This window comes from Ursus americanus, chromosome 36 (assembly GCF_024610735.1).
Source record: "Ursus americanus isolate L20-20 chromosome 36, mUrsAme1.1.p, whole genome shotgun sequence".
NCBI lineage: Eukaryota > Metazoa > Chordata > Mammalia > Carnivora > Ursidae > Ursus > Ursus americanus.
In genome coordinates this window covers 13473170-13491839 of record NC_142162.1, presented here as the reverse complement: position 1 = coordinate 13491839, position 18670 = coordinate 13473170, and the positions used below count along the sequence as shown (strand labels likewise).

At 36.0% G+C, this 18670-nt stretch overlaps 1 protein-coding gene across 4 annotated transcripts in view; it reads right to left on the bottom strand.

Annotated features, from left to right (window-relative positions):
- The window catches only part of MINDY2 (MINDY lysine 48 deubiquitinase 2), a 74384-nt gene that overhangs the window by 9687 nt on the left and 46027 nt on the right, over positions 1-18670 (bottom strand). For 3 of the 4 annotated variants that reach the window (XM_045786473.2, XM_087859198.1, XM_045786415.2), the window contains exons 6-7: positions 12932-13074; positions 962-1135 (exon numbers count right to left, since the gene is read on the bottom strand). In XM_045786473.2, coding sequence (XP_045642429.1) covers positions 962-1135; positions 12932-13074 — 317 coding nt within the window. The remainder of the gene's footprint in view (positions 1-961; positions 1136-12931; positions 13075-18670) is intronic. The other variant, XM_045786540.2, reaches the window with a different exon arrangement.

Sequence of the window (18670 nt, the reverse complement as noted above, 5' to 3'; positions counted from 1 at the left end):
TTTTTCAGGACAGGACTAAATGATTTATCTTAGAGTCTCCAGGACCTTGTTAATAGTGCCAGGAACGCAACTACTCAATGAATATTGGCTAAATGAACAGTCTCTATGTACTTAAATCGTTATCAGTATCAGAAACACGTATATTTCCGCCTCAGTCGAGGAAGAAGTCACATCATTGTTATACTTCCAGTAATAAATACGCTTGTGGCTCTAAGACTGCCCACCTATAGCAGGCAAAGATCTCACCTGTCTCAGTTCTAAATGAGAATTCCACTCATTAGTGCAGCTCTTGCTCTAAGTGTCTGCTTGCCCTGAACTCTAAGGCTTAGAATACCCACCCACTTTTTTACCCTCTCTTAGTTTTCTACTTTTTCTGACTAGCCAAAATATATCTCTAATCTGTGCTCAGCTCATCTCTACCACCATGGCTAAGCCATTGTCACCTCCTGCTTGAATTGCTAGTCTCTGTTTATACCTGTGCATTCTTCACATAGTAGCCTTTCAAAAAGGTAAAGTAGATCATCTCACTTCCACGTTTAACACTTGGCATAGCTTTCCTATTACAGTTTAGAATAGAGTTCAAACTGTACCAGGGCCTTCACATTTCAATATAATCTGGCCTTCTGAACCAAAGTGTATAATCAATGTATAATATGTCAAATGATCACTTACTGATTCAGGAAACGTCAGGAATATCACAAAATAAATCTTTAGTTCAAAATTCACATTTGAAAGAAACGAGCATTTTATTTTTTATTCTGTTAAAAAGATTTTATTTATTTATTTGAGAGAGCAAGCAAGAGCAGGGGGAGGGGCAGAGGGTCAAGCAGACTCCATGCGGGGCTCTATCCCAGGACCCTGAGATCAGGACCTGAGCCAAAGTCAGATGCTTAACTGACTGAGTCACCCAGGTGCCCCGAAAGCAAGAGCATTTTAAACTATATGAAGAAGACAAATTTACCTGATCTATCTGATCTTGCTGTCCTCTGTATACGGTTTCAGGATCTGAAGGAGGCCGCAGATGGAATTCTGAGTCACAGAAATTTCCATCACCATCTACATTGTGTAGGCTTTCCCAAACAACTTTTTCTTCAGTAAGAAACCCCTGGTCTGTTACCAGCAAATACAGTAGACCCTTAATAAGATAGAAAAAGGACTGTTAAATTGCCCAAAACTAATTAACACTTAAGGGAAATTTTATTACCTGTATGTTTAAAGCATATTACTTATTCCTACTAGTTAGATATAATAAATAGTAGGCAAAGTAGACACCTTATTTGTTCACTGAATTAGGTCTATCTGGCTTTGAATATAGTTTATAATTGGTATACTGCAGTATAACGAGAAGTAGGAAGCTGCTGGCAGGCTCAACTACTACATGACTCATAAATAAGCCTTTGGGCGTTTACAATCTCATTTCATAATATAGAAATATACTATACAAATTCCTTAAACACATATCAGATAACAAGACACAGCCACAATAAAATGATATAACACTACCTGTTTATTAAATAAAAAATTGAGCCCATATGACTAATTCAATCCATACCAATTTTTTCTTTTTCTGCTAGCACCATTAGCTGCTCTTCATGTACCAACAGTACTTTATACTTGTTTCTATTGGTGCATCGAATCACACTGTGCCATGATGTGTTTCCCTGCCTCATTCCCAAACTATATTTTTAAATCTAGTTAAATCTAGTAAGGTGCATCATAAAATTGAAGCCTAATATTTACTGAATCAACTAATGAATTAAGTTGTATTTATAGTCACTACCACAAAATTTAGTACCGACCTCTAATTTTTCATATGCATTAGCTCTAACTCCAGTTATATGTAAAGCGTCCCTACTATACCATATAAGGTTTATAAGCCATTTTTTCTTCAGATCTGCCAAAGATATGACGTTCATTTACTTGCTCAGGGTTCCCACTGGTTAGTACAGTATTTCTGGTTGCACAAGATTCATGTTTCTCATGTTCTCTCATCACAATCTTAATAATTAAGAATAAGAAATTCCTTTACAAAGTTTCATGGTAGGGTTAGAGAAATCACTGAATAGAACTACAACTATGTGGTAAACTAATATTTAGCAAAGCAGGAAAGAATATCTAATGGAAAAAAGACAGTCTCTTCAACAAATAGTGTTGGGAAAACTGGATAGCAACACACAGAAGAATGAAACTGGACCACTTTCTTACACCATACACAAAAATAAATTCAAAACGGTTGAGAGACCTAAATGTAAGACCTGAAACCATAAAAATACTAAAGGAGAACACAGGCAGTAACCTCTATGACATTGGCCTTAGCAACTTCTTACTAGATACATCTCCTGAGGCAAGGGAAACAAAAGCAAAAATAAACTACTGGGACTTCATCAAGATAAAAATCTTCTGCACAATGAAGGATACAATCAACAAAACTAAAGGCAACATTTGGGACAGGGGAAGATATTTGTAAATGCCATCTGGGACAAAGGGTTAGTATCCAAAGTATATAAAGAACTTGTACAACTCAACATCCAAAAAACCCAAATAATCCAGTTAAAAAATGAACATTTTTCCAAAGAAGAAATACAGACAGCTAACAGACACATAAAAAGATGCTCAACATCACTCATCATCAGGGAAATGCAAATCAAAACTATGATGAGGTATCACCTCACACCCGTAAATATGGCTACAATTAACAACACAGGAGATGCTGGCGAGGATGCAGAGAAAGGGGAACCCTCTTACATTGTTGGTGGGAAAACAAACTGGTGCAGCCACTCTGGAAAACAGTATGGAGGTTGCTCAAAAAGTTAAAAATAGAGCTAGCCTATGACCCAGCAATTGCACTACTGGGTATTTACCCAAATGACACAGAAGCACTGATTTGAAGGGATACATGCACCCCTATGTTTACAGCAGCAGCATCCACAACAGCCAAATTATGGAAAGAGGCCAAATGTCCATTGACTGATGAATGGATAAAGAAGTTGTGATACACACACACACACACACACACACACACACACACACAGAGGAATATTACTGAGCCATAAAAAGGAATGAAATCTTGCCATTTACAATGACAAGAAATCATTGAAGAAACTCTGAAGCTTTAAAAAACCAAGTAACTGGGGAGCCTGGGTGGCTCAGTTGGTTAAGCGTCTGCCTTCAGCTCAGGTCATGTCCCAGGGTCCTGGGACTGAATCCTGCATTGGGCTTCCTGCTCAGGGGGGAGTCTGCTTCTCCCTCTGTACCCTCCCCCCCACTCATGTGCATTCTCCCTCTCTCTCTGACACAAAAATAAATAAAATCTTCAAAAAAAAAAAAAAAAGGAATAGTTTTGCTTTTATCTCCTAGAATTTTTGCTACATTATCTAGTCAAAGCATTCTTTTCTAAGCCTTGAATCTTCTTCCTAAAATCTTACTCACCAGCCTCTAAATACTAATTTCAAAAAAATAACTAATAAAGGATGCATATATGAAATTCTTAAATTAGGTATTAATGTATAAAATGTATATAAATTATTTAGTATTATATGAAAATAATAAATTATATTGGATAATTTTTTATAAACTGAGCAACTGGATCACCAAAGACAGAATGAAAAACTTTTTTTTTTTTAAGATTTTATTTATTTATTTGACAGAGAGAAACAGCCAGCGAGAGAGGGAACACAAGCAGGGGGAGTGGAAGAGGAAGGAGCAGGCTCCCAGTGGAGGAGCCTGATGTGGGGCTCGATCCCAGAACTCCAGGATCACGCCCTGAGCTGAAGGCAGAGGCTTAACGACTGAGCCACCCAGGCGCCCCTGAAAAACTATTCTATCTAAAATACCCTGATAGGGGCACCTGGGTGGCTCAGTTTGTTAAGCATCTGCCTTTGGCTCAGGCCATGACCCTGGGGTCCTGGGATGGAGTCCTGTGTTGGGTTCCTTGCTCAGTGGGGAGTCTGCTTCTCCCACTCCCTCTGCCCCCTCCCCCTTGCTCATGCTCTCTCTCTCTCATTAAGTCTTCAAAAAATAAATAAATAAAATACCCTGATAAATTAGTCCTATACAGAGTATGAGTTACCTGTATTAACAACATACATGACAATATCATCAAAATTTGTAAATTGTTAAAATAGAAAACTTGTCAAATGTATAAAAAAATTAATAATGTAATTCCAGCCTTTAAATATGGAGGAAAGTACTGCCCAAATATTTTTGGTTGATTAGCTTGGATTCAAATTACTTAATGTCTTTGGACCTCAGTTTTCTTTTCTTTATTATAAAGTGATATAGAGGCAGTTCAACCAGAGAATTTCTAAGATATTTTATAAATTAGAAGATCAATTTTACTTCTACTTAACAAGCAAGCATCTCTCTCAGCTACAAATAGCTTTCTTATCCATCCAGAGAGGCAGAGCTATTGAGCGTGGGCTTCAAAGTCATATTGGAGCTGCTAACAAACTGAATGGTCTTGGGCAAGTTACTTAGTGCCTGTAAGCCTGTTCGTTCAGTTGTAGAGTGGTACTAATAATATCCACTCCCCATAGGGAAGCTGTGAAAATTAAATGAGACAATGCATGTTAAGTGTTTAACACAATGTAAGGCACATAATGTTTAATGAACATAAGATACTATATTTATGAATACTACTACCTAAATCTATCTCAGTTTCTGTATCTATTGCCTTTTCCTGCCTCCTATTTAGAAGAAAAAGATGAATCTCTCTGCCTACACTATGGAATCTATCACTTGTCTTAGTCTGTTTCTACATTCTATATTCCTCACCCCTGCCACCTCTTAATGTAACAATTTCTGATGTACCCACCACCTCTGAAAAATAACTACATTAAATAATACTAAAATAATTGAACTTTTACTTAAATGTAGCCTTCTGTGGGGGGGAAAAATCCCAATATAGTCTTAGTCAAAGAGAAAAGAGAACAGATTTATTTAAAATGGACTTAGCACTTATTTAGAACTAGTATCTCCCTCTAAACTACTTTTCACTTCTAATACCTACATGAAAAGTAAAAATGCAAACAAACAAAAGCCAACCTCAAAAACCCTGGTTTTGAATATACTCCAGAGAAATGTGAGTAATTAAAACCAAGAGGTAGAAGAAACAGTTATGACATGGATCGAAGGGCTGACATGGCTAAGGGATGATTAAGACGTCATGAATAGAAACAACAACAAAAAAAGGGTGTCATGATGGGAAGACAGCTACACAGATGTCATGATATAATCCAAAGTTCTAGAAGCTAAGTGATGTGCCAGGCAATTTACAGTTTACCCTACTAAAAAGAAAGCAGAAGTATTAGAGAATGGAGAAGGATCATAAGAATAAAATGGAGTAACTCGGGACGCCTGGGTGGCACAGCGGTTAAGCGTCTGCCTTCGGCTCAGGGCGTGATCCCGGCGTTCTGGGATCGAGCCCCACATCAGGCTCCTCCGCTATGAGCCTGCTTCTTCCTCTCCCACTCCCCCTGCTTGTGTTCCCTCTCTTGCTGGCTGTCTCTATCTCTGTCAAATAAATAAATAAAATCTTTTTTTAAAAAAAGAACAAAATGGAGTAACTAGATCTTAGACATAGAATTATATATATAACAATCTAACAGTCATGAACATATAGATAATATGAGAAGCAAAACAGACCTACAAGGTCTTTCCTAGAAATAGACCTATAAGGGTAGTTTATTTATAACTCATTTTTTTACTTTCAAATTTCCTGCCTGGATAAAAAACTCACCTCGCTAGCTGGAACCACAGGAATGGCCCTGAAAGCATCTGTTCTCTCACTAGGATCTCCTCCGGGCTGCTTTCAGATCCTAATCTAGTTATGTTGATGCACAAATCTCAAAGGATCATGTATTCATTATGGAATTGCCAAGATAATCGGCCTGGTTTAATTATACAAGATTAAGTGGAAGTACATGGAGCAAGGTAACATAAGTGACAGCAGAAATTGGTATATATATTTGTTCCTGATGGACAGACGAGGGATGAAGAGTTTAAAAAAGGATTCATGGAGGGTGCTATTAGCTAGCAAGAGCTGGACTTGATTATTTTCCTAGCGATGAGAAGAAACAGCACAGGTCCTTGTCCAGGGGTTAGTAACGATAAATCACAAAACTAGGAATGGCAGGAGGACTTTCCAATAACAGGAAGTCAATTAATATCTATGGTTAGGGAAAATATCATGAGAGGCTGTGCAATCAAAACCATAGATCATGCTAAGTTAGGTAGTTGAGAAGTGTGAGGTCGACTGGTAGCTATTATTCAGGGGGAAAAAAGTCAATTTGACTAACACAACAATTGTGACTTTGTAATGGCAGGAAGCCTAATAAAAAGTCTATGAAGATGGAACCATAAAGTCAGTAAAGAAAGAATACTTTGTCCAGGTACAGGTTTTAGAAATACCTATAATCTTCAGTGCTTTACAGAGAGTCATCAAAAAGTCTAACGTAACAGAGAATTTGCCTCTGCCTCTATTCAGTGTCTAAAGAGAGGTGTTAGAACAAAGATGAGTACTGGAGAACATTATAATAGACATATACCTTCCCTTTGGTCAAATAAAAGTCCATAGCTCATATACCTCTAGAGTTTCAAAAGATTTTAAATGAAAAAAGACTTCTACACATAAATTAGAGTTTAGAAAGTTCCTAAAGGGGGCGCCTGGGTGGCACAGCGGTTGGGCGTCTGCCTTCGGCTCAGGGCGTGATCCTGGCGTTATGGGATCGAGCCCCACATCAGGCTCTTCTGCTGGGAGCCTGCTTCTTCCTCTCCCACTCCCCCTGCTTGTGTTCCCTCTCTCGATGCCTGTCTCTATCTCTGTCAAATAAATAAATAAAAAAAAATCTTTAAAAAAAAAAAAAAAAAAAAGAAAGTTCCTAAAGAAATAATACAACCAATAAGGAAACTGGAAATGACCTTTCCTAGGTAATCCTTTGTCCTGCCAACATGGACTTCCTCCTTGTAGGTCTTGGTCCTGGGATGATAATGGCATACGATATGACATGGGTATCAGAAAGCATAAAGATCCTTTCTGCAAATCACATAAAGATAAGCCCCACAAATAAAAATACAATTATAGACACATATGATATTATCAATTTACTATTTATATAAATAATTTAATATTACATAATTTATTATTATAGGGTACTAGTTATAGACACCATTTATCTTAGTAGCAAGTATTCTATGTTAAATTTATTTTTTGTTGAAGTATATCTGGAATTCTATGGGATGAACTGTATTTATACTATAGGTATTCCAAAGAATTCACAGGGGTAGGAAGATGGGAAATAAAGTAATCATTAAATATGAATACATAAAATGACCCTAAAATCTCAGGGGTCTTCAAAAGTGAAATGTAATGAAGACCTAATATAGTGTTAAAGTAGCCATATCTTGTTTGAAAAAGCAGCTTTATAGTTTTTCCTTACTTATATCCTTATTAGATTACAGATTCCCTGGGGCTCCAATTTATAAAGAACTACAGAAACTCTTCACAACCAGAAATTAGTGGTAGAGAAGAACAGTTTTAATGCTGAACAGGTTTAATAGAACCAGGGCACAATCTTATATCCTATTTCCTTACCAAGCAAATGGATACCATGTTGGAGGAACGCCTTCCCTAAACTTTATTAAGTATTCTTTTAGGGCTTCTAGCTCTACACCAACAGCCAAAGAAATGTTACAGATTTTGCTGTAAATCAGTTAATCAGCCACTGGGTCAATGAGGAGGGAAAGTTTCTCTGACTCTTATATAAAAGAATGTACTCATTGGGGTGCCTGGGTGGCTCAGTCCATTAGGCGTCAGACTCTTGGTTTCAGTTTAGGTCATGAACTCTCAGGGTCATGGGATCAAGCCCCTCTGTGGCCACCTCAGTGATCAGTGGGGAGTCTGCTAGAGATTCTCCTTCCCTTTCCATCTTCCTCTATGCCTCCTCCTGCTCACGCACTTTCTCTTTAAAATAAATAAATAAATCTTAAAGGAAAAAAACCCCCAGAATGCTCTTATTAAAAAAAAAAAAAAAAAGAATGTACTCATTAAGTATTCTGCCTGACGTAAAGCAATGTCTTATTTACAGACCCTCAGGATTGGATAGGTCAATGGGAATACAGGAAATAGGACGGAGAGGATTGTAATGGGGCATAAATAAATAGTTCACAGGCCTACAAGATCCCTGGAAAACACAAGATTTGCATCATATTAAATGGAGTTACTTCACCAAATATAATGCATGTTCCTTGATTAGACCCTGGTTTGAACAAATCATCTATAAAACAATGTGGGGGACAAATGGGAAACTTGAATATGGCTTGGGTATTAGATGATATTAAAAATTATAGTTAATTTTGTTAGATGCAGTAATGGTACTGTGATTTGAAAGGAATATGTTCTTGTTTAGAGATGCATATTGAAGTATAAGCAAAAATACAAAAACAGATGAAAACAGTAAATATCAAAATTGTTGAAAGTTATGAGTATAATAGGCACACATTAAACTAGTCTCATTACTTTTCTCTAAGTTTGCAGTTTTTCATAATAAAAAACAAAAAAGTGGTGTTACTGTTTCAGTTTATTGGTCACTACAATAAGCAACGGAAACTAAGCACTTCTCTCAGTGACTGACCACCAAGATAGTTGTTCCCATTTGTCCCTTCTATAAAAATAGGATTACCTTAGTGAAGAATGAAGAATGATGTTCCTAAACTCCTTTGATTTTCTATTCTTTATTGCACCCACTTAAAGTCCCAACTCTAGAATAACAAGCTAGCTCCTTTTGCCATGCCTATACCCTGATGAATACTTTTGCAGAAAAAAATCAATATATAATTAATACTTATTATTATTATTAATTAGTATATTAATGTAATTATTACCTTCTTAATTTCTCTAATTAGAACTTTCTCCCACATGCTGTAAAGACTATTTCAAACTACCCCCTTCAAATCTGTTACCAAACTACTCAATCTTAGTAAATGATCTTGTCTTCCAAATAATAATAGAAACTAGAAGCATTTAAACAGTAGCTTTCTCTACTTTCTGCCATCAAATCTATAAATTAGCTGTATTCATAGTCTACTCTTTCCCTCCTTTACAACGAAGAGGTCTCTTTTTCAATCAAGGGTTAATCCCCTTTGCCTGTGAAAATTTCTATCCTTTCTCACCTTCTCAGGAGCCTTCTATCAATTATCTTCTCTCCTGAATCTTCAACCTTTCTCTCTCTATTGAGTCACGTTTCAATACTGAAACATGATCAAGTCTCTCATATTAAAAAACAAAAAAACTCTTCTGGATTCCATACTCCACTACAGCTATGAGCCATTATGTCTATGCCCCCCTCACAGGCAGTTTCAAACAGTTTCCTATCATCTGTTTCTAGTTCCTGACTTCCCCTTCCTAATCAATTCAAATTGAGTTTTTTCTGCTTCCACCATTCTCTAAAAGATACAATGAAATCCATATCACGTCTCCCCCCAGTGTTCTCATCTTCTCAACAGCCTTTAACAACTGAGATCTCCAGTCTTCTTGAAATACTCTCTCCCTGTTGTCTTACACGATACCATATTCTTTAGATTTTCCTTTCTTCTTTTCTTTCTCAGTCTCCTTTGCTTGTTCATACTCCTTTAGTTGATCCTTAAATACTGGCACTCCTTAAACCTCTGTCCTAAGTCTTGTCTTTTCTCCTCCTTCTTTATTTTCCTTGCAAATCTTCTCCTCTCCCCAAATTACCATTTATACACAAAAATTACTCCAGTCCTGAACATTTACCCCACATCTCCACTTGGAGGTGTGCCTCAGAAGCAGCTCTAACAGTTCCAAGGCTGATTTCATGCTATTTGTCTTCTCTTCAGTGTTCTCGGTGTCAATAAAGAGCACCACCATTTATCCAGTTCTTCATGCTCAGAGCCCAGAAACCATTCTTTCTTAGTTTTTACATCTTAATCACCAAATCTGGTAGATTATACCTCCTAAATGTCTATGGGCTCATTCTACTCTCCATTTCTTTACCATCCTAGTCCAAGTCACTGTAACATCTTATTTGGCCCCCGTAAGAGTCTCCTAACTAAATCCACAACCACATTTGCCCAAAAGTCCAAAGCACCTTCATGTTGTACAAAGGGATCAGGGAGATAACACAACACCTTGGATACACTGTTTTGCCACAGAATTAAGGTTTACTGAGAAAAACGCGGAAGCAGAGAAACAGCAGAATGCACCCATTTTCTGACTTATCATTCTCTCACAGAAATGTATACTTTGTCCAGAAACAGACACAGGGTAGAAAGTGCTTGAGGAGAGGTACCCGTTCCCCAACCACGAAAGAATATTGGCAATACCTAGCTGACTAGTAAAGGACTTCTGGTCAGGGATATGGCCTTCACAGAAAAGAGAACATCTACAGTTTAGCCTGGGGCGGTTGCATAACAACGACCAATGACAGCCAGAGATCTTGTTTTCCCATTGAACTATCTCACCCCTGCTGAGCCTCCCCTCCCCCCAGAAAAAAAGAAAAGAAGAAAAAAAGAAAACAAAAAGAACCACTGGGCCATCAGGAAACCAAGGTGTGTTTCTCCTCTTAACTCAAGACTCTACAAGATCTGGTACCTGCCTATCTTTTTAGTCTTGTATCATGCCTCTTAATTTCAATGCTTCAACCACACAGGCCTTATTTTAATTTCTTAAGAACTTAATTTCTTAAGAATTTCTTAAGTTCTTTCCCTTCTCAGGGCCTTTGCACACACATGTTCTATCTGCTTAGTTAATCCTTTTTTTGCTAACTGATTAAACTCCTAAAAGATTCATTTTTCAAGTCTCAGGTTTTTTTTAATTTTTAAAAAGATTTTATTTATTTATTTGAGAGAGCGAGAGAGCACAAGCAGGGGGAGTGGCAGGCAGAGGGAAAGGCAGAAGCAGGCTCCCCACTGAGCAAGAAGCCTGATGTTGGCTGGATCGCAGGACCCCGAGATCATGACCAGAGCTGAAGGCAGACACTTAACCGACTGAGCCACCCAGGTGCCCCCAAGTCTCAGTTTAAATGTTACCTTCCCAAGAAATCTTTCCTGACATCCCAGCTAGGTTACAAATCCCAATAAAAGCACTCACAGCATGTTTACGTACCCTTTACAGCGTGTATCCCGACAGAAATAAGAACGATTTGTATAATTATTTAACATGTTTCTTGTCAAATTCGGGGGTCCTTAAATGGTAGGAGCCTATCCACCTAGCTTGCTCAGGCTGTAGTCCTAGTACTTGGCTGAGCACCCAGACATAATCATGTTTAATAGATATTTGACATAATCATGCTTAATAGTACTTGTTAAATGAATGAAGTGTGGACTTGAAGAGATCAGGTAAAGCAAGATGACTTAGCAATATACACTATGTAGCAATAATTGTGATTCTGAGGTTTTGGGGCCTTAAATTTCTGAAAAGTATGGATGACTCTGGGCCTGTACCTAGCACATATCTACCTCAAATGCGCGAGCAATACAAATAGAACCCCTACTATAACTAATACAACAGGAGAGCTAGGGCCTTACAGTATTTTTTTTTAATTAAAATTTTTAAAAATTTTAATTCCAGTGTAGTTAACATACAGTGTTACATTAGTTTGAGGTGTACAATATAGCAATTCAACAATTCCATATATTGCTCAGTGCTTAGAGTATTACTATATAAGCAAACAAATCATTATTTTACACTGCTTTGTGCAATTCATTGATTAAAGTTAAAGAAATATGAAGACCCGATTTCTGACTTCAATCCACTTACTTTCATTTAGAGAAAGAAGGCACATTTACATGAAAAGAAAACTGGTAACTAGGTACTCATCCATAAGGGAAGTAAGAATACACGGCTCATAACAGCTCCTCAGAGGAGAATGGGTAAAGCAGTGATCCTCAACACTAGCTGTACATTTAAATCACCTGGGGAGCATTTAAAAAATATAGATGCTTAGGTCCTACTTCTAGACATTCTGATTTAACTGAGCTGGTGGTGGGCTCTGGGCATTGGTATTTTCTAAAAAGATTCCAGGTAGGTCTAGCATATGACCTGGTTGAGAACTACTGGTTTTAAGAGAAAAGGAGTAGCTGTACTGGAGAGTTAGTACTTGAAATGTTTCTTAAAAGCTAGGTGGATAGGCTAAAAGGACTGAGATCTTTTCAAACAGGAATTAAGGAGTAAGAAATGATGGTAGAAGTGCAGAAATGGTAAAGCATAAAGTGGGTATGAATATAGAGGATTATTAATGAGTAGGCAGACTATATGACTGAAGCAAAGTGTTGGCATAGGAGGATAGTAGAAAATACCTTGCATTTTTATCCTCTAGGCACTGAGTGCTACTGAGCATTTCTGCTATATTATTGACATGATCAGAGCAGTATTCTACCACAGAATACTCCCTGTAAGTTGAGAAACTCCTCAAATAAGTATCAGCTGTAAAAATGGAAGAGATGGATGAAAAGATATCAAAAAGGATAAATCTGTAAGATTTTTGGCAGAGCCATAAATGGCATAAGAAGAATTTAAAGTCACACTGGTAACTTTGATAATAGTAAACACTATCATAAAGACAAATCCTGATTCTTTCTTCTAACTTCCCCTCAAATATACATATCCATCATTAGTGATCCTAGTTCTATCTCTAAGGTTTATCTTTATTTTTTTCTTAGAAAGGAAATAATACTTTTTACGCCGTCATCTGTGAAAAAGGAGTTGAGACTTAAAACAAAAAGCTGATCTGAAGTAACACTTAAATTGCAAATCCATTGCATCCTAAATAAGTATTTAATAATTACCTTCATAATTTGATGAATAAAGAATACTATGCTGAATTTTTTTATTTTGAAGTAGATCATAAGACATCTCTAAATCCAGCTCCTTTAATTTAAGAGTAACAATTAAATAGCTATTTCTATATCATACCTTGTATTTGGTCATGGTGCTAAAATGATTATTCCGAAAGAACACACAAAGTTCTCCTTCCTGAACCGTTGAAGTTAGTTCACATAATCCATGGTATGTCAGTTGAGTGGCTGTGTTATTTAGAAACTGCTCAGCTACAAAGCCTATGGAACCAATGCATAGTATTAGATGGAAGAATAATTTCAGAATTAAAAAGTTTTTCTATTTACATTGTGTTCCAAGTATGAAGAAAGGCCAATCAAAGTAAGATTTTAACTACTATAACATGATGACTCCAAACTGAAGATTTTTCTTTCTAATTTTGCTATGGAAGATATGTCTACAGACATTCTCCACCCTAAAGAAACAGTTACGTGAAATTCTTTTTAACAATAAATGTATTTACTTATACTCCACCTACTTCCAAAAAGGATTTCAAGCAGCTATCAATAGAAGATACAGACAAAATAAAACTAAAACCCATTAAAACAAATAAGAAGGCAAGAGTTAGCAATTTAAAAAATAGGTAGGAATAAAATATGTATGCCAACAGCTACTTTCCCAAAGGAAAGGTGTTTAACAACTTGAGTTGCTTAAAGATGTTAACAAAGATCCCAATAATTCTCAATTCACAAACTGTTCAGTTTTTATCTTAAAAAACTAAAAGTGTGAGACCAAGCAGAAAACAGTGGGATAACGGATGCCATTTTTATCCTAATGTCTTCCCACATACACCACTCATTATGTAGATATATAAAGTTCAGAGACAGAAATGATCTCTTTTTTTTTCCAAACACAATGAAATATAAAGTAGTTTTCTGGGGTTTAATTTTAAAGATATATGTATAGTTGATCCTCATTATTTGTGCACTGTCATATCTGTAAACTTGCCTAGTAACTAAAATCTACTTATAAATCCAAAATCAATATTTGCTGTGCTTCAGGGTCAATCTTGGATATGTGCAAAGTGGCAAAAATTTTGAGTCACTTAATGCACACATTCCCCACTGAGGTCAAACAAGGCAATGTTCTGCCTGCTTGTTTCATCTTTCTTACTATAAACAGACTTTTCACAGTCTATTAGGTATGCCTTTTTGGGGTATGTAAAATGGCCCCCAAGCATACTGCTGAAGTGCTGGGTAGTCAAAGGCTGAGATACGCCTTACAGAGAAAACACATATTTTTGCAGATTCATTCAGACATTAATTACAGTGCTATTGGCCATGAGTTTAATGCTAAATCAACAATATGTATTAAATAAGGTGTCTCTACACAGAAATACAAATAAAACAAGGTTATATATTGATCAGTTGATGAAAATCTTGTGACTAGAGGCTCAAAGGAACTTAATCTTGTGTTTCCCCTAGGAGCAGTGGTTCAGTATCCATGAATTCAATGTTCACAGCAACTTTTAGAACGTAACTACCAGGAGAATCTGTGCAAATAACTTAAAAGGCTGTATTTTTCTTCCTTCCTTCTTTTTCTTCATTCTTTTGCTCCCTTCCTTGAATAAGGAATGTCTCAGAAGCAATAGGGGTGGGGGTGGGGTGGGGTGGAAGAGAATGCTCTAAAAAGTTTTGTAAGTGAGCAGAGAGGTACAGATACAGGGAGGAAAGATAAACCTACATTAAAAAACTGACCTCAACAAGAAATTGAAAATAAACTGGGTAGGGCCAGAGGCAGCTGGATAACATAGGTTTATTCCACTCCCTCTCCATCCTTCACCCTTAGTGTCAACCTATAAGCACTTCAAGCTGCAAAGTGGTTGTAAAAAGCTATCACTATTCCAAGGAATTGTTAAGGTTGGAGGGGAAGTGCAAAAAAGTTATACAGAAGGCCCCTGCCAAAGGAGACTTATAGCCCATTTGCAACTTCTTGGGTTTATACATTTAGAAGAGCTCCCCCCTTCAATTATTATCATTACTTTGCTAAGTACTTAGTTACTGAGTAGAATGTATCAGTTCTATACTAAAGCACTTGCTATATAACAGTTTTAGTCCTAAGTACTATACCTAGGCTGAGAAGTACCAGCTCTATATAATATCCGCACTACTAAATGCTTCCTTCAGAAAGATGTTTCCAAATACCCCTCCCACAGCTCACACAATATCCTCTCAAAAAATCCCTTTCAAAAAGATACAAAAAATGAGTGGAGATTACTGAATTCACATTATTTCATGTGTGTGAAATTCAAAAATGCTACACTAGAAAGGTCTTTCTCAGCTACTTCTTTCTAGAGAACAGGATTATCAGCTCAAGAGAGAATACACGACTTGCTCAAGGACATAAAACTAGTTACAGCAAAGTAAAGACTGGAACCCAGGAAAATTATTGGTATTAAGTTAAAAAATTTAGTGGTGATTATTATAAATGCAAACTGAATTATATTTCTCCCAAGCTATAAAGCATGTCCTAATTTAGACTTATAGAGAACAAGGTCTCCTAATTCTTTTACCAACTCTTAAAATGACCCCTGTGGTTTTCATGGAATATTTAAAAGCCTAATCTAGTTTCAACTTTTCTAACTAACTAATTTTGGTAAACAATTCTAAGTGTTACGTAGCAGTTAACTTATCTGCATTACTTCAAATGACAGTTTATTTGCAACATTCAGCTTAAACTTCATTTTTTTTTAAGTGGGTTCCACCTGCCCAATACAGGGCTTGAACTCATGCTTAACCAACTGAGCCACCCAGGCGCCCCTTAAATTTCAATCTTAATGTTATAGATACTGTTATTAATGATACTAAAGTAACCTAAAAATTAATATAATGGTAATAATAAAATTATATTACTAAACATAAATTTAAATTAAAAATTGTTTTCTTGACATTAGTGTGTTTGAAAATATTTCTTAGTTTCAGAAATTCAATACTAAATTTATCAAATTACTTTCCTTCATAACTGAGGAGCTATTAGAGAACCAGAAAGTACTAAGTGCCTTAAAGAAACTGAAATAGAAAAAGAGGCACTAGGGGCGCCTGGGTGGCACAGCGGTTAAGCGTCTGCCTTCGGCTCAGGGCGTGATCCCAGCGTTGTGGGATCGAGCCCCACATCAGGCTCCTCCGCTATGAGCCTGCTTCTTCCTCTCCCACTCCCTCTGCTTGTGTTCCCTCTCTAGCTGGCTGTCTCTATCTCTGTCAAATAAATAAATAAAATCTTTAAAAAAAAAAAAAAAGAAAAAGAAAAAGAGGCACTAAAATTAGGCAAAAAGGAACAAAAAGAGAAGACAGGAGAAAAGGAAACTTGGCTTATTTTTAAATGTTGGCTAGATTTGGCACTGCTTAAGATTTGCATTCAAATTTAAACTCAATCAGAACTTTATCACTGTGATAGTTTTAAACAATGATTTTCTTTCTAATTTCACCTATCAATTTTCAAAAATCAAATACATTATATTAATATTTTTCCCCTAGAGGATGCAATAAAACAATCCCTTTCAATATGACAAATACCCAGATTTTCTTTGAAATACAAGGGCTCATATATTTTGATTCCAGGGACGTGGTAGGGACCAGAACATCCTTATTGTGCCATAGAATAAGGAAGTACTCAAGAAATGAAGATGTGTTAAAAGAACATGGGATCCAGGCTGAGAGGATTCCACCGGATAAACCTGAGACAATTCTAAGCATTAAAAAGAGTCATGATAATAATGGATTATAACACACTGAATAAAAAAATCTATGAGTCTACATTGATTTAAAAAAATTTTAATGGGGAGGAGAAAACGCTTTTTATTTTTACAGAAGACTGCCAACTAATAGATGTAGAAAGAATAATAGAAATATCATAACCACCATAGTAATGGTTGATTCAGACAAAAATCAATGAATGCCAATTGTACTGACTAAAAGATTATTAGGGAACAGGGTATTCATGCAGTTTCAAAGCACAATATCAGAGATTACTAATTAATTACAAAAGGCAAAGGACATCTTTACAACAAAAAAATCTGGCAGATACCACCTTAATCATATTTCAACATCACCAATAATGGTATAATCCAGACATCTTGTGCCACCTGATTTGATGCACTGGGAAAGACACAGTATCACCTATGTACTGTTCCCACCAAAAATATATGACCTATTCTACTCATGAGGAAACAATCAAATGAATCCAAACTGACGACTATTCTACAAAAAAACTGGCCTGGACTATTAAGAAAAGTCAGTATCAGAAAAGACCAAAAAGTAAAAAAGAAAAGAAAGAAAAAAAGATTAGGGATCTGTTCTAGATTACAGGAAGCTAAATTGATAATGACAATTAAATGATTCTTGATTGGAGCCTACACTGAAAAAACTTCAAAGCTAAAAGGGGCATTACTGGGACAAATGGAAAGTTGAGAATATGACCAGTATATTAGATCAAAGTATTGCATTCATGCTAAATTTCCTGAGATAACTGTATTCTGACTACATAGGAGAATTCTTGTTTTTAGGAGACAACTGTTAAAGCATTAATGGGTAAAGTGCTATGATATTTGCAACTAATTCTCACATGATTTAGGAAAAAAATGTGTGTGTGTGTGTGTTTGTGGTAACAGAGAAAGAAAGCAAAACTCCAATATGTTAATAATTGATGAATTCAGGTGGCATATATAATCATTGTACTATTCCAATTTTTTAATGGGTGTGAGTTTTCAAAATAAAAGAAAAAGAAGAGAAAATCAGTATCATTTAATCAGAAATAACATGAATTCAAACTATAATCTTCAGTGTTGATGGCACATGATAAAGGCTCAATAAATATTTGAATGAATGAATTTTCTGGAATTATTTCAGCATTTTTTTTTTAAACTTAGGAGTAAGTGTTAAAGAAGAAACTATTCTTGAGAAAGCATCTGGAATTAAATGACCAGCTCTAGTAAAGTCTGGCAGCTGGTACTGTGCTATTTTCTTTCCTTACTGATTTTTGCTGCCATGCCATACCCATCATTATAACTAGATTTAAAAAAATACTATCACCCAAAAGAGGTAGCAAGTAATACATACTCTCTACGTACATGTAAAAATTCTGGTACTTTTACTTACAAGGTACTGCCATCAAAAGAAAAAAAAATACCTGAAAGAAGGTGAAAGAATATCTAATTCTATTTAGCTAAATAACATTGCTTTTTCATCAAAAAAGAATGATAGTAAAAATGTATCTTGTATTCTGCACCTTATGGAGATGAAATATTTGAATTAAAAAAACAAGTAGTTATCACCTGAGATTAAAGCTTATTACTTTTTAATAAAGAAGGATTAGGAATAAACCACCTTTGGGATGTTTTATTGATTCAGAAGGAAAGTTATAGTTGTGGGCAAACAAAAAGAAAGCAGACTCCTTCAGCTGAACACAATACCCAATAAAATATGAGGAAGAAAACAATGTGGGGAAGCTAAATTGCTACATTATAAGTAAAAAATATCCATTGTGGCCTTTTCTTTCCTATACCATTTCTTAGTGCCTATACAAGTAACCATTGGAACTGAATAATTACTTTACAGACCACACATTTGTAGTTTCTTATAAACAAAAAACTAGTTTAGCTTTTTAATTCTACTGAATTCTACATATAATCATTCCTTGATAATAAAAATCTGGTATGCAGAATTCTACCATACAAAACTTATATACCAAGGAATTAATCAATTCTGGTACATATTACCCCAAAATTCTATAGCACTAAAGAGGTGATTCCTTCCTTGCTCTCATCAAGGAGTTCTTCTCAAGGTATCAATACTACGTAAATTAGTTAGAGTTTTTTGTTAC